Here is a 15,215-nt window from a genome sequence, read left to right as displayed (position 1 = left end):
GCAGGTGTTCAGAGTTGGATTAGGGTTGCATATGGAACTGAGCAGAACCGTACACTGTTGTAATCTGTATCTCCTTGATGTGACGGCCAATTGGGTGTTGTTGAATTTAGCTGCTTTGTGTTCTCTGACTGCTTTGTAGTTTGACATACTTTTTGTCATTATTTAGTCTATTCCTTTAGGCTGTCCATTTTTCTAAGAAAGTATACATGTACATGTTTTTCTGTGCAGCCCTAAGTCAGTCATGTCATTGTGACACAAAAAGCCGTGTACCTGCTGAAGTCATGCCTCCAGTTGACAGTGTGACAACATTCACCCATGAACAATGAGTCACCACAACTTCACCTCCTTTCCTGACAGTTCTTTTCTTTCTCTTTGACTTGTACAGACAATTGATACGTTATCATCCACCAGGACTATAAAAACACACCCTGACTTACTTTAGTCTGGCTGAAAAACACTCATCTGTAGCTTTTACATTCCTATTGCTGGGATTTGGATGCAGCTCAGTAATTCACAAAGTGTTGTTGTGAGTCCACTATTGTCGTGACTCAGTGTATTCACAATCCTGTGATACATGTCAACATAAAAGAGTTGCGCTTAGGGCTGTGTGACAGGCAGTGCATTAGTGTGTGAAGGAGTGGTGGGAGTGTTTGATGCAGTAGGTCAGGCGGCCTTATGCAGGGGGATGTGCTGTTGCAGCTGCTTTTAATCCATAAGAGCATTTGAGTGGGACACCAGATTGTTTGTGTAGTTCACTGAAAAAGAGCTGGCACAAGTGTGTGTGTGTGTGTGTGTGTGTGTGTGTGTGTTTGGGGGAGGATGAGCACAGCTTAAAATCCATCTGTCCCCTTGTTTTCCCACAATCCAACATGGTGGCAGACAGTTAACAGAGGCTGGGAAAGACCTGAGTGTTTGTTGTAGTGTAATTAAAACATCTGAACCTATTTGGAGACAGAAAACAACAAAGACCAACAAAAAAAACAAGCCTACAAATAAAAAAAAAAAAAAAAAAAAAAAAAAAAAAAGCACACCGGGCTATTAAAGACTCATTTAGCCACGAGCTAATTACTCTGCAAAGCCTTCTTGGATCTGCCTGGTTCAGCCGTGTGAGCCTTTCACTGCAGGCTGATCTTTATTCACTAAGTGCCAGAACGTTGATGGGTGGAAAATCAGCTGCTGAATGAGACATACGTTAACACAGACTCTAGAAAGAAAAACTGTTTATCCTGCAGCTTCAAGGACAAACCCAGTAAAAACCATAAAAGGAGACACAAAGACACACCTATTAGCAATTTCTGATTATGTTTTATTAACTTCTTATTCTCAGTATTCTTGGAAAAAGACAATATCTTTAAAACCTAAAAATTAGTACAATAAACAATGAGACGATGTGTGATAACACAACAAATGGTACACAGCTGTTACACCAATCCCGACGAGAGAATGTCCAAAAATACTCCAAACATTTCAATAAAAGACGTTTTTCTTTTAAGACAAAAGCTTTTCATGTGTCTACTTGAAGCTCGTCTCATTCATCCCACACACAGTTCCACTGTATTGCCTAGTTGTACTCTTTAGCAAATGATAATTATACACAGCTTGAAAAAAATAAATCCACCCACAACTTGGTTAGTTTATGCTATTCAAAGTCTGCATATTGAATGTAGACATGATATAATAAAACATAAATATCAAGCAATCTGACAGCTTTATATTTCATCTGTATCAGACATACAATGGAAAAATAGCAGATAAACAGCAGACATAAATAACAAAGTCGGTAAAAGAACTTAATGTTGCCTTTGGTTATGATGACACAGAAATACATGTCAGTTACACAGGGGAAGCCCTAAAAAAATGTTACACTTTGGTTTATATGTTTAAACAAGCCTGAAAATCCCGACTACTCAAAGGCAACACCGTGTCTGATGTCAAATACTTGAGTTCAGTGAGCAAAAAAAAAAAAAAAAAAAAGCAACAATCCCTTGACATTCTTAAGTAGACATTTTAATTTAGGGGATCATGGCTTCAAGCTTTGTGTGCGAGTGCTGCACCTTTCAGGAAGGCTTCAGACTGAGCCTAAAACCAGAACAGATCATTCATCTGAGAGAGGAGAGGAAGAGTGAGTGAGTCTAAAAGAGGCAGTAAAATAAGAACGTAAGGGTTTATCTAAAGAGGCCAAGTAAAAAGACATAAAACCAACAGCGTAAGTCGTCTTAGCAAAGTGACAGAATTGTGACACAAACAGATCTGCAGCATAATGTGCAACTTGATACTGACGAGTGATATTTCCCCAAATAATCAGAGTAAACTGCTCAATAAACCACAAGAGAAAAGCAACAGTTGTTACCAAGATCACACCAGCAGCTATAAAGATACTGCACTCCTGGAGTTTAACAATCTGACACCTAATGCTGTGAAGCAAAGTCAAGTGTAATGTAAAAAAAAGGAGTAGAAATGCATATATAATCAGGTTTACCGAGCAGATTTATACAAAACTATTTACTGTATAGTTTCACCAGGCAGAAGGACACACAATAGTAGTGAAAGATATGAAAGACATTGTCCTACTCGTGTATCACAATGAACTCATGTTCCTGTCTGTAAAAAAAGTGAAATGTAAAGTAGGTCAGTTATTACATTGTAGGTTAATGATCGGTGCTGGACTACAACATGGAATACAAATGATCAACATGGCTGTGCGACAGATGTAAAGACAGACCAAACCAGGCTGGAGATGCTGGTTAATAGTGTTGTTACTCTGTTCCAGACACAGAGGGAAACATCTGACAGCTGTGACCTACTGGTGTGAAACACAAACAAGATGAACAGTAGAAGACGCAGGGGACAGACACTCAGACATTCCTCAACAGAAGAGGCCGGATCATCCTCATTTTTTTGTTTTAGATTTTAATCTTCTGTTCTTCTTCAACACAGCCAATCCCACTGGGGCATGGTGTAGACATAGAAAACGGACTTCTGCACTTCAACGTAGGTGTAATTATTTGGTGAAAAACTAAAAAGGGATACATGTGGTTTTGCATTTTCATAATGGATCTGAGGAGATTTAGTTGACTGAATTAAACAAAAAAAAAGCAAAACTTGCACTTCTACGAGGGGTTACCTGAGCAAAATGTTTGGTGCAACAAAAAGCATACCCAGACAAAATAAAAAGACATCTCTATATGTGCATCAGTTTAATCTTTCCATCTAATTTCAATGCAATGCAGTCCGGCGCAACATGACAGCACAGGTAAACAAACCTATGGTACTATAGCCACAAAAAAACTCCACTAAAGCTTCACTAAAAAGATTTTAGCGCCTCTGTATTGGATTGCATTTGACTGTAAAAGTAGAACTAACATAACTCAGTGTAGAGATGTGTATTAAAAACCTGATTATTCTCCTAATGAGTCAAAATAAAATATTTCCAAACACACTTTAGAGGAGGGAGAGCCCTCTACATGAGCCTTCCATGCACTCTATAGTGTCTTAGTTGTCTACATGATCATTAATATATCAGTTTGTTCTTATGTGAAATCACACACTATATCTTTTTATGTGATTTCAACGCAGGTCCAGTTTATGTGTCCACATTATTGCACAGTGTAGGAATTGATTTGCTACCACACATGGCAGCCATTTTGTATCTATTAAGTAAGTTAAAAAAAAAAGTAAAGTGTAAATGTAGTTCCCTTTACACTCGTGCATATCCGATGGTTATGGACATACTCCTCTTTTCTTTCATGTCCCACTGAGCCATGCCACAATCCATTAAAAGTGTCCTGGAGGCTCTTTGGAGACATTTTGGACACAAGAGCTGAAGCAGAAGGAAAATATTTATGTTGTTGGTGATGATGGTCAGGCGTGTTGTACCGCCAGTTCTTGTCCTATGAAGCGACGCAGGCGTTCCAGATACTGGCTGTACAGCTCAATGTCATTATGTCCCGCCCCCTCTACCCACAGCGGCTCCACAGCTTTGGGGCAGCGCTCGAACAGAGCCAGGCCGTGGGAGAAGTCGATCACCTCGTCTTCTGTCCCGTGAATGATGAGCACCGGGGATGTGATTTTGGAAACTTTTTCAATGCTAGTAGGGATGAAAAAAAAGAGAACAGAAATCACTACGAGTAACTTCATGAGTTCCTCCAGTTTATTACAGGAATGTTCAGTACATTCAGGTGTGTCTTTACACCTGTTCTCAGGCTAACTCCAGCAGTGCAACAGAGTCAAAGTCTGAAATGGGTGAGGAGTCATGTTTATTATATAGTTACATGGATGATAGAGGTTTCTATTATTGGTACTAAACAGCTGCAGTATTAGTAAATCCAATGTTAGTACTTGTATTTGGAGCAGTTATGGGTATTTGCACTAGTTATTGGTAGTTATACTAGTAACAGCAGCTCTAGTTTGAACAGTTATTGTTCAGTTTGCTGTGCATCCATGTGTCTCCCCACTCCATCTCTATCTCTCATTCTCTGCCTTTAACCCCAACTGGTCAAGGCAGACATCCATCCTCCAGAGTCCAGGTCTGCTCCAGGTTTCTACCTGTTAAAGGTAGTTTTTCCTCACCACTGTCACCAAGTCTTTGCTCCTGGAGGATTCTGTTAGTGTCTGTGAACTGGCTTAAGAGTCTGGTTTAGACAAGTTCTAAATGTAAAGTGTCATGAGATAACTTCTGTTATCATGTGGCGCTATATAAATAAAATTTGACTGACTGATTGTGGATCTGTGAGACAGTAGTTCGGGGACATCCAGAGAACAGAGCCCCTCACAGCAGAGCAGTGGTGTAGTGGTTATCACTTCATGGTTTGACTCCCATTTGGACCAGAGCCTTTCTATGTTGACTTTACCGGTTCTCTCCATACCATGTGGGTTTCCCCCACCATTAAAAACAGATGTATATAGGTTAATACTCCTGTCGGTGCCCCTGACCACGGTACTGATGGAAATGTGGAGCTGGTCCCCGAGTGTCTCACTGACCCTAATGTGTGTGCTAATGCTAATGCTAATGCAAGGTGTTGTGTGTTTATTAGGATGAGAAAAATGCAGCGACTGAACTTCCCTATGGGGATAATAAAGCAAGTTAACCTTTAACAAGACACCTCTGCAGATCCACATGAGGCTCTGAAAGGATTATTTTGGATTTTTGTTCTGCTTTACATAACTGATTCAAGATTCGCAGGGGGAAAAAAATGTCAATATCACTTTAAGTGTTCTCTGTATATATTTACAATATTTCCCCACTTCATCTGCTGTCATATAGTCCCATATAGACATGAGAATCTACAGTCCTGAGGTGCTCCTCAAACCTGTCAGGCTCTCCCAACAATATTTACAAATGAAAATGAGAAAAACCAAACAACACATGATATATGGTTGTAGTAGGTGTGTTTCTATGAATGTGCTGAAAGCACAAAATTAGCACAGAAAAATGTTTACGGAAAAGGCAAAATTTAAAAAACAACAAAATAAAATAAAATAATGATATTTTTGGATTTTTTTCACTCATTTGAGGTGGTTTTTTTTTATTTTTTTCACCAGAGTAAATGTGCATTAAGGAAAAGGAAACAAATAAAATTCTGATGTAGGGAACATTTAATTTATGTGATCGATCAGCTGCTTACTGTGTATTGACAGATAAAGTGTGAACACATGAATAGTAGAACAGGGAGTTTGAACTCATGAAGAAACTGAATTATTCCTTTATCTCATCCTCTGTGAAAAAAAAGATCAGAGCCATTTTAGGTGAAGAACACCAGAATGCTCTGCTTCTTCTACTCTTTTTATTCAACCTTGTGTAATGTAGCCTACAGCACCACGTGCTGATGACATAACACAGCTTCAATTATTTGCTTCAAACAAGTTTAGAAAAATACTTATATTTTTTGTGACTGTTATTTTGCTCTAAATTGATTTGACATTTTATGGAGAAGCAGCTGTTGTCTGCGATGAAACTTCAAAAGTCAAAGTATGTGTTAAAGTAAGAGTTTTCGTATATGATTTTACTGTTATTATTCATTCTTTTATGTGTTCTATTCATTTTTTATTTATTTGTTTTTCTGTCTGTGTACAGCGCATTGGCCAATTGTGTTGTTTTTAAAGTGCTTTATAAATCTAGTTGAGTATAAATTTGATTTTCCACATTGTCCAAACCGCCTCTGATTTGGGGTTGTGTAAATTTCCCAATTTTATGTGTAAAATCACCAATATCAAAGACACATAGTTCAGCTTCAACACATTCTAGCATTCAATATCACTATCAGTATTAATAATGCCTCTAATGCCTTTAAGATCAGACCATAAAACAGCTGTAGGTCAATGTCTGAAAAAGGTCAATAAAATCTGTTATCTTGGAATAGATCAGGTAGGTTATGTTTTCTACAGTAAATTCCATTAGGCTATAAAACATTTATTACTTTGTAATTGGTCTAACATTCATTTTGGAAGAACAGCATACCTAACAGCATTCTGACTGGGTGAGATAAATGATCAAGTCTGCAGATTCTCAGTTGAAAAATCTCTGTGCAGAACAGCTTTGACCCTGAGAGTAAACACATTTATCCTTGAGGACACACTGTCGCTGAGGGTTTTCAACAGATCTGCTACTTTTAATAGCCCATGGACAAATCTGGTGCTGGAAAAAAAAAAAAAAAGAAAAAACAACTAATGATAGTAAAATGTCACAAAATAATAGACTGACATGAAAGGATGCCGCCTCAGCAGCAGGAAACTGGAGGTTTCCATTTGTCCTCTTGTACGTTTGGGGTCTACAGTCTGCACAGAGGCTGGCAGTAACTGCTATGGACCGTCCTCAGACTAACATACACTGAGCTGACAAACACAATTGGGATGGAGCCTCAAAGGTGACATATTTACTTTTGGTGTAATTGTTCTGCCAAGAGAACCATTTTGTAGCCAGACAGAAAAAATACAGTAACACACAACACATTACAGTGAATACCACCAGTACAACAACATATAAGTGTTTTCTGTGTGAATGATGGGTTGTCTGTGAAGGTTTTCTATGTTTTTTATTTTTTTACTTTTTACTCTCCTGTCCTGTAAAGTCTTGGTGTACATCATCACTCCACCTGTATTTAATCCATTTTTTCTGCTGTACGAAATTGTTATCCATGTCTGTGAAAATATCTGTACACAAAACACCTACTGCACACCCATGGCTCTACCTCAGGTTTCCATCATTTTTTTTTTTCCTTTTAAAGGTTTTTTTCCTTACTTGAACCAAGGGTCCAAGGACAGAGGAGTGTGTTATTTCTGACAGATTGTAAAGCCCTTTAAAGCAAGTCTGTAGTTTGTGATGCTGGGCTACATAAGTGCATTGTCAAATCTTGTTGTAATAGAACAGGACTGGAAACAATGAGTTGAAGATAATCTAAGATTCCAGTCATGCAAGGGTACATCAAGTCAAAAGAATTCAGTGCACTGGATCGCAGAGATCTGCACTGTATCTATTAATACTGACGGACTGTCAGATTTATGTGACCAGTAGAGGGAGTAGTGAGTCACTGTCAGTCTCCCCTGGTGAGGGAAACTAACCAAAGCATCAGAAAGTAACCAGACGGGATGAGAAGCACTTAGAAACAACTTTCAGAGTCAAAGAAAGTGAAAGAAAGGGATAAAAACTAAATAGTAAATGGACTGCACTTATATAGCGCATTTTCTACACCTTCATGGTACCCAAATGGCTTCATGGCTTCACAAAGCCTCACGTTCATCCATTCTCTCTCTCTCTCACACACACACACACACACACACACACACACACACACACACACACACACCAGTGGGCAGCTGCTGCCATGCAAGGTGCTAAACTAGAAAAACTAGAAGTGCTATTGTTGTTTCCCCCACTGGATATAACTTTAAATAAAAACAATGGAGTTTGAGGATATCACAGCATTTCTTCTACATTGGGTTTGCTAGTTTATCAGTCGTATGAAGGTATAAAGTGATTATGTGATGTTCTTATCTTTGCTAAGCTGGCAATTTATTGATAGATGGTTCAGACTAAACTGTAACAGTTCTGGCCTTGTTTGGATGATTCCAAACAGATCTTCAGTGCAGATATTGACAACACAAACCATACAGAAAATGGAGGTGATTTGTAGTTTAACTGTGGCTGATTTGTCTATAAACAGAGCTAAGCTAACAGAGCTATAATGTAAACTATCAGCTGTCACAGCACATGAAGATTATTAGACTCAGTGTTATTTTGACCAACTGTCAAAATAAGCGGCTATGAGTGTTTGTTTGAAGAAGAAAACTTGATGATACCATAATGCAGATGTGTGTGAACAATGAGTTTCATACTTTATTCAGTGTTACACAGTATTGATTCATTGGTGGTTTTGGTCCTAAGTGTATCCTGGTACGTGACACCTCACTACCGTTGAGAGTTTGGAATATCAGTAATACACAGAATCCCTTTAATATCAACATTTTCAAAGAGAACAGTATTTGATGATGTACTTTGGTTCCTTGATGCAGGTTTAACTATCCAGTTTATTGTTCTGGGTGTAAGTTTTAAGGGGGAGATAGGAGGATGTAATTCCAGAGATGGAACATAAAATTCATAATTATGCTTTTCAGTACTATATAATCTTGCAAAAATGATTCTTATATTCCTTTCCATAGCATGAAGTGTTTATATCTAAAGAGAAAAATAGTTACTATTTATGGAGCCATGTTGCTGTAACACATCAGGACTTCCTTTTTTTCATTTTTATAGTAGGTGGTCTGTAGCATTAAGGTGCATTACAATGACCAATTATGTCTAAATGTGGACCAGAGATGCCCCCTTAAATTAAAGAACTGACCAAACAAAACAAGCCCTGGCTCTAATGAGGGATTTGTGGGGTTTTTTTTGTTTTGTTTTTTTGTAGCCAACACTGGTGAAAGTGAGCATATTAAATTGATTCCATTCTTGAATTTCATCACTAAAGATCACGCACTGAACCTTTAACTATAAACTGTAGAGACTGAACAAACAGATCATGGTAGTATCTGCAACTGGCCTTGTTTATACCTTTATTTGCTGTAACAACATAACTGTAGAAGAACCTTTGCCCTATCAAAGTAATAAAACTGACAAAGACTTTGAACTGAAACTGTGCACAAGTGTGTTAAGACAGGCTCAAAGTCCTTAAATCCTGCTGACGGTGACTGGAATTAACGAATGCATCTGATATATAATGCAAAAGAGAGAATATGCTCATCTTTAAGGCAAAATTGGTAATTAGCATTATTAGAAAGGCTGAGAGGAAAAGGTCTGATGAATAAAAAGTAATGTCAGCAGGTTCATTTGATGCACAAATCTGAGCAGTAGCTACACAGCTGAAGATCATGTCTGAAAAGCTGCTACATGAGAACAACTCCTCTTCACCAGTGAAATACTCACTGCAAGATTCCCTGCAGGCAAACGACAAATTCTCTGAAATGTAAAACCCTTTCACTGGCCTACTTACTACGATAAAATACTTCCAAATAAAAACATATCCACAGACATAGTCACAAAAACAAACATTTCAGCCGAGACGTTTATCTTGAACAAAAAACATTTTCACAAGTGCAAGTGGCAATTACGCTTTTCTGTTGGCAGATCTGTAATTATGTGTAAATGCTGACAGGCAGCCAAACAGTTTGTGTGATACATGTGTGTGTGTCTGTGTATCATGTTCCCATGAACACCTCATTTATGGATTTTACAGGACACAGAGAGACAGAGTGTCCTGACACTCTGATGCATTTACAGAACAGACAGAGTCCTTGGACACACTGTTATATTTTGCACAACATATTATTTACTGTAAACTGTGCACTAGAACAAACTGTTGCATATCAAACATGTTTTAGTTTGTGGCTGATAAAGAAAGAGAAACTAAAAAGATACACTGACAGTAACAAACGGATAAACTTACTTGGGGAAAGCGTCAAAGCAGTAAGTCTTCTTTGTGTCAGGAAAAGCAACTCTCATGCCAGATGTTAGAGGCGAGTGCAGGACGACAGCGGCACATTCATATCGTGATGCCAGATCCACAGTGGGTACTGTACCGATACTCTGCCCATACAGGATTATATTCTCTGGGCTAATGCCATATCTGTTAAAAAAAACACAAGAAAAACCAAAGGAAACATGAGTTTTGTAGCAGATACACAGGAAAAAAATATGTCTTCAATATTATATCAAATTATTCTTATATTATTTAAGTTGTGATCAGTAATGTTACCTGGCTGCATAAAAGCTCATACTGACTGTGCAGTTTCAGCAGATGTGCAAGTTTATCAGCAACCATGCAGTGCAACAGGATGTCATACATATGGGTACAACACATATGCACACAGCATGATGATATTTACTGAATTTGAGGAAACAACACAAGGAAAGACCCAAGATTGAAGCGTCCTCAATGCACTGCTATAGATGTAAACAATGAAGCTAAGCTAATGATCTCCCTGTTACAGGTGTGGTAATTATGTGAATTCCAACCTCAAGGTGAAAGATGAGAGTGTGGACCTGGCTGTGACTTGGGAAGAGAAAGTAACCTCAAATTACAGTTTTGCATGGAAAGCTTAAGGCTAGCAGTTTCAACAACATAAACACAACTGCTGTGTTGATCAATGTGTCGTTGCATTTCTATTCATTGTTAAGTAGATATAGAGTCATACTGCAAGATGATCAAACTGAATTTTTGGACACGGTTTTGTCATTTGTTGTAAGACAACGTCAATTGCTGTTGTAGAACCATCTATTATATGAACCATCCATATATATTATGGATTTTACCGTGAAGCGCTTGTTGAATTCTTTCTGTGAAAAGTGCTATGTAAATAAACTTTACTTATGTGCTTTAAACAAATTCATTTTCCAAATATTATTTAATCCTCTAGAGGGATTGATAGTCATAATACTCGGTGAAGTTAATAGTTTTACAGTAAATATTCAGAGAGTGCAGAGTCAGAATTAGACACAAATGCAAATTCACCTTAAATAACCCTTGGTCAATGCTCTGTCGTGTCATGTCTTCCTGGGGCTTTGGCTGAATTAAGGCAGCTTTACCGTCACTAATGAGTCACTTTATCACACCACACCGTCCTTGAGAGACAGCCCATCACCCCCAGCTTCCTCTCTCCTCATCCATCCATCTCTCTATTTTAATTCCCTCATCACCTGCCCTCACTCCACTCTTCCTGCTGCTCTGTCCTGATCTCTGTCACCAATATTTCCATCTTTACCTCTTCTACACGTCTTAATTTTTCATTCCTTCCCCCACCTCCTTATTACTTGCAAACTCTGTAGTTTTAATATGACAACATATGAAGCCATCCATCCATGGAGTATAGCCAGACATCCTTCAGATGTGTCCTGTCATCACACAGCAGTATAATGAATGATGCCTTCAAGGACACATATGGGTCAATTATATCGTAACATACCGTGTGCGCAGTGCGTGCCAGGCAGCGTCTATGTCTGCATAGAGGTTCTTCTCAGACGGTTTGCCGGTGCTGACACCATAGCCTGAGTAGTCATAAGAAAAGATGTTGCAGTTGATTCGAGTGCCAAGCCCGATGTAGAAGCTGCTCATCTGGCCCAGGTCGACGGCGTTGCCATGGGAGAAAAGCACTGTGAATCTGGGAAGATACACACAGAGACACAGTCAATATTTATGTAGTTTTATTGTACATAAAAACATATACAGCTCTGGAAAAAATACGAGACCCATCCATATTCAACTACCTCTACGTTATGAATACGAGGATGATGTAGGGTCACGAGTCATCAAACAAATCTGAACTTCTTGTATTATTACACCAGGACTGGCATAAAGCAACAGCAGTGACAGACCGCTACAGAGCATGCATGAAGGCCCTGAGTGAAAACAGGGCTATTCCACTAAATACTAATTTGGGAATTAAAACATTAGTATGGTGTTGTTTAACAATAGATGAGCTCTTTTCTTCTTTGGAGTATTCAAGGTGTGAAAACATGTTATTCAGACTTTGGGAGAAATACAGTAGTAGATCCTACGTTAAACTACAATATTCAGAAACATATAGAGAATAAAACAAGAGCTGCAATTAAATGTAAAACTTTACTTTGCAGTTAGCTGATTGCCACTGTAACCAAACTGTATAATGTCTGTAATTATTTTAAGGGGAGGTACTTTATTCTGTGACCACAATAAAATGATTCTGTATATCTTTTGTTATTTCAGATGTAATGTATGTACACTGGAGTTTCTATTTTACTTCACTGGATGATAAAATAAATGCAGAAATAAACAGTGTTAGAAAGAAATACAGTTAATTATATATTCTACTTGTCTGATATGGCAACTCTCCACTGAGTCAAACACAATCAGCTTGTTTTCACAAGCTGCCTGAACATTTTTTTTTTTTACAAACTGGACGATTAGTTTACTGAGATGGACTCATGTCAAATGACTTCTTCTTCTTCTAGACATTTTGTAAAACCTGAGAAGCAGAGTATCCACTATTAACCCTGGGTACTCTAGCTTGCTGCCTTTATTCATGAATGCATGTTGCGCTCCCGAGAGAAATCGGATACTTTCTTCACATACCGACTGTTTTGAGATCCTCCCTCGGCTGCTTTGTTTATGAACCCTTACCGCTTGTGGCTTTGCTCATGGCCTTTTCCACTCACAATGAGGAATAACAATAACTCTGCCACATCAGTTCTAGTTTGGATTCATTCTTGTGTAATACTAGCTACACATGAATACCGGATACACATGGACTGTAACACAAGCCTGTCCATTTCTTTTTAATTGATTTGGTCAGTTAATTAGCAGCACAGTGTACCAAGGCTGGTGTGAATGTGAAGCTTAAAATGTTTAGCTTTCACCTGTGTAGATTGGAATAAAATGTCTCTTTCACTGCCTGTAAAACGTCAGATAGCAAGAAATGTTTTGACTCTGACTCACAAGAAAGTGATATGCTGACACTGAGCTTTTATTATGCTCAAACTCATAAACCAGATTTACCAGATGAAAGGGAAATGCAACATTCAAGTCCCTATAAATTTCTAAAATGTGATTATAAAGAATTAAATATGGTAAATTCAGTGTCTGCTATTCATGAAAAAGGCAGGAAGAGAAAATTTTAGTGTCTGCTGAATCAACAGAAATACGAGTACAGGAAGCAGACCTGGAAGTGAGTAGTAAAAAAGGCTTCTGAGGAAGTCTACAACACTCATAAAATGAATAACAAAGGTCAGATCAGGTCAGTATCACATTTAACTATTCAAACTACCCACCTGGCATTAGGAGCACAGCGAATGTACATGCAACCAACTCTGTTCCCTCGGCTGGATCGAGTGATGAACACCTCTGTTGTGTCCAACTCTCTTTGTGAGTACTGAAACTCTGCTCGCTCGGTCAGATGAAGCTTCCATCTCCCTTCTGCGGCTCCTGAAACAGAGGTCCCGCTTCTTGCCCGACGACTCGATGCCCCCGTTCCCCCCGGTGTGTTAGAGCCTCCATCCGGATCTGGAAGAAATGTGTAAGTGGGCTCGGGGGGCAGGAAGGCGAGCTTGGCCGCTATGTGTCCGGGACATGGCGGGCAGCAGAACAGGCAGCAGAGCTCGCTGAGAGAGAGGCCATTCATCCTTCACTGTGCGGGAGGACAAGAGGATCACTGTGCGACATTGTCCCACATTCAACACAATGAGATACTTTAAAATGTAATGTACAAGGCACTCAGGCTAACGGCACAAACAATAATGATGACAATGTTTCCACAAGTGCACGTTTGGAATGTGACACAAATGAACAAGACCTACGCAGCATGCCAGAGACAGCCGCACTCAGAATATTTATTAATAGATTATGTGATTTTCTAGGAACATTGCTACACTATAATTTCCCAATTTGGGACCTATAATGTCTATCTATCTACAGAGAAGTATGACGGCTATGACTAAGACCTACTAAACAGCCATTATGTTCTCAGAAACTCATTACTTCTTTGATGCATAAAACACATAAGTATTTCCACAAAGAGGATGTGATGCTCTCAATTTCTATTTTAAGTCCTGCCTAAATGTCTAAAATCCAAAACTGATCAAATTAGTATCAAGTTTTACAGTTTTCCTTTACAATAAATTAATAGAAAAATGACAATTACTAACCTTTCAATACATATTTTATCTGTTGGCAATACCAAACCAGTTTTAGGACTCATATAATCATCAAAACAATTTTTTATCAACTGTACTAATGCTAATAATTGCTAATAATGCTAATAATTAACGGATATATGAACCTATTTTGATCATTATCAGCTCTACTAGATCAATATAATGTACATGTATGTAATCACAAAAAGTAAACCTACCTGTTGAGCTGAAGAGCTTAATCTAAACCAAACCGAGTTGTGTTGAACCAAAAATAAAACAAGGAAGAGCTGCTCCACTTGGAAATGTTTTCCTCATTCATACACAGGATACTGTTGGTTAAGTGCTCTGTCAGCAAAAGGAGGAAAAAGTAGGCTAAGTGGAGCCTACCGGCAGACAGACAGACGACAGAAAAACAGACGGGGGGATGTGTTATTTGCGTTGTATGCTCCCAGGTTTCCAGATCACATCCATTTTGTCCACCTGTTGGAAGACACAACAAGGTTACGGACCGTCGGTCTTTTAAAGGAAAATATTCAGTGGCAAATAAATGTGTCACGAACAGTTTCAGAGTCTGAGCTGATCAAAACAAACTCCAGCGTTGACAGCTGCACTGTTCCCGTCTGTGAAACCGTATTAAATTAAGTGTAATGACAGCTGGTATTTACCGGAGAGAGGAGATATAAGTTGTAGATGCTCGTCCAGGCTAAGGCTACTCTGGCTTAAGCTAGCAGGATGATATAAACACGGCGGCCACTCGGTAAAAACAACGCCGACTTAGGAACATCCGCCATTAAAAGGCCGTTAAAACACAGTCTCCAACTGCCCTATTGGTCTCCATTCCGGACGGTGGTGTCTTCTCCTCTTGGTTTATTGACAGTGTGTGTGTCTATTCCCTGTCTTATCGTTTACATTGATCCACGGACGTGAGGTGTGCTCCCACTTCTCGGCTGTTTCACCGCATCCGGAAGCGACAGCTGACAGGAAGTGACGTAATGAGTTTCCATTGGACAATTAAGGGAAGTTTGTTATCAGTGGGTGAAGATGACACACTTCAAACTTA

General features: G+C 38.8%; 1 protein-coding gene across 1 annotated transcript; it reads right to left on the bottom strand.

The window, feature by feature from the left end:
* Positions 1-1,285: 1,285 nt before the first annotated feature.
* abhd17ab (abhydrolase domain containing 17A, depalmitoylase b) lies at positions 1,286-15,124 on the bottom strand. Its single transcript, XM_030131347.1, has 6 exons — positions 14,821-15,124; positions 14,374-14,635; positions 13,295-13,650; positions 11,455-11,649; positions 9,939-10,118; positions 1,286-4,087 (listed from the first exon to the last, which is right to left on the bottom strand). Exons 3-6 carry the CDS (start codon positions 13,642-13,644, stop codon positions 3,862-3,864), a joined length of 951 nt encoding a protein of 316 aa, XP_029987207.1. The 5' UTR covers positions 13,645-13,650; positions 14,374-14,635; positions 14,821-15,124; the 3' UTR covers positions 1,286-3,861.
* Positions 15,125-15,215: the final 91 nt, after the last annotated feature.

The sequence above is a fragment of the Sphaeramia orbicularis genome, chromosome 4 (genome assembly GCF_902148855.1).
Source record: "Sphaeramia orbicularis chromosome 4, fSphaOr1.1, whole genome shotgun sequence".
Taxonomy (NCBI): Eukaryota; Metazoa; Chordata; class Actinopteri; order Kurtiformes; family Apogonidae; genus Sphaeramia; species Sphaeramia orbicularis.
This window is presented reverse-complemented; position numbering and strand designations above follow the sequence as displayed.

Excerpts from the sequence above, each read along its gene's own strand:
- abhd17ab (XM_030131347.1), bottom strand. The coding sequence starts at position 13,644 with ATGAATGGCCTCTCTCTCAGCGAGCTCTGCTGCCTGTTCTGCTGCCCG. Across the intron at positions 10,119-11,454 it reads TGGCACGCACTGCGCACACG|ATATGGCATTAGCCCAGAGA; the intron begins GTATGTTACGAT and ends TTTTTTTAACAG. Across the intron at positions 4,088-9,938 it reads TGCTTTGACGCTTTCCCCAA|CATTGAAAAAGTTTCCAAAA; the intron begins GTAAGTTTATCC and ends CATCCCTACTAG.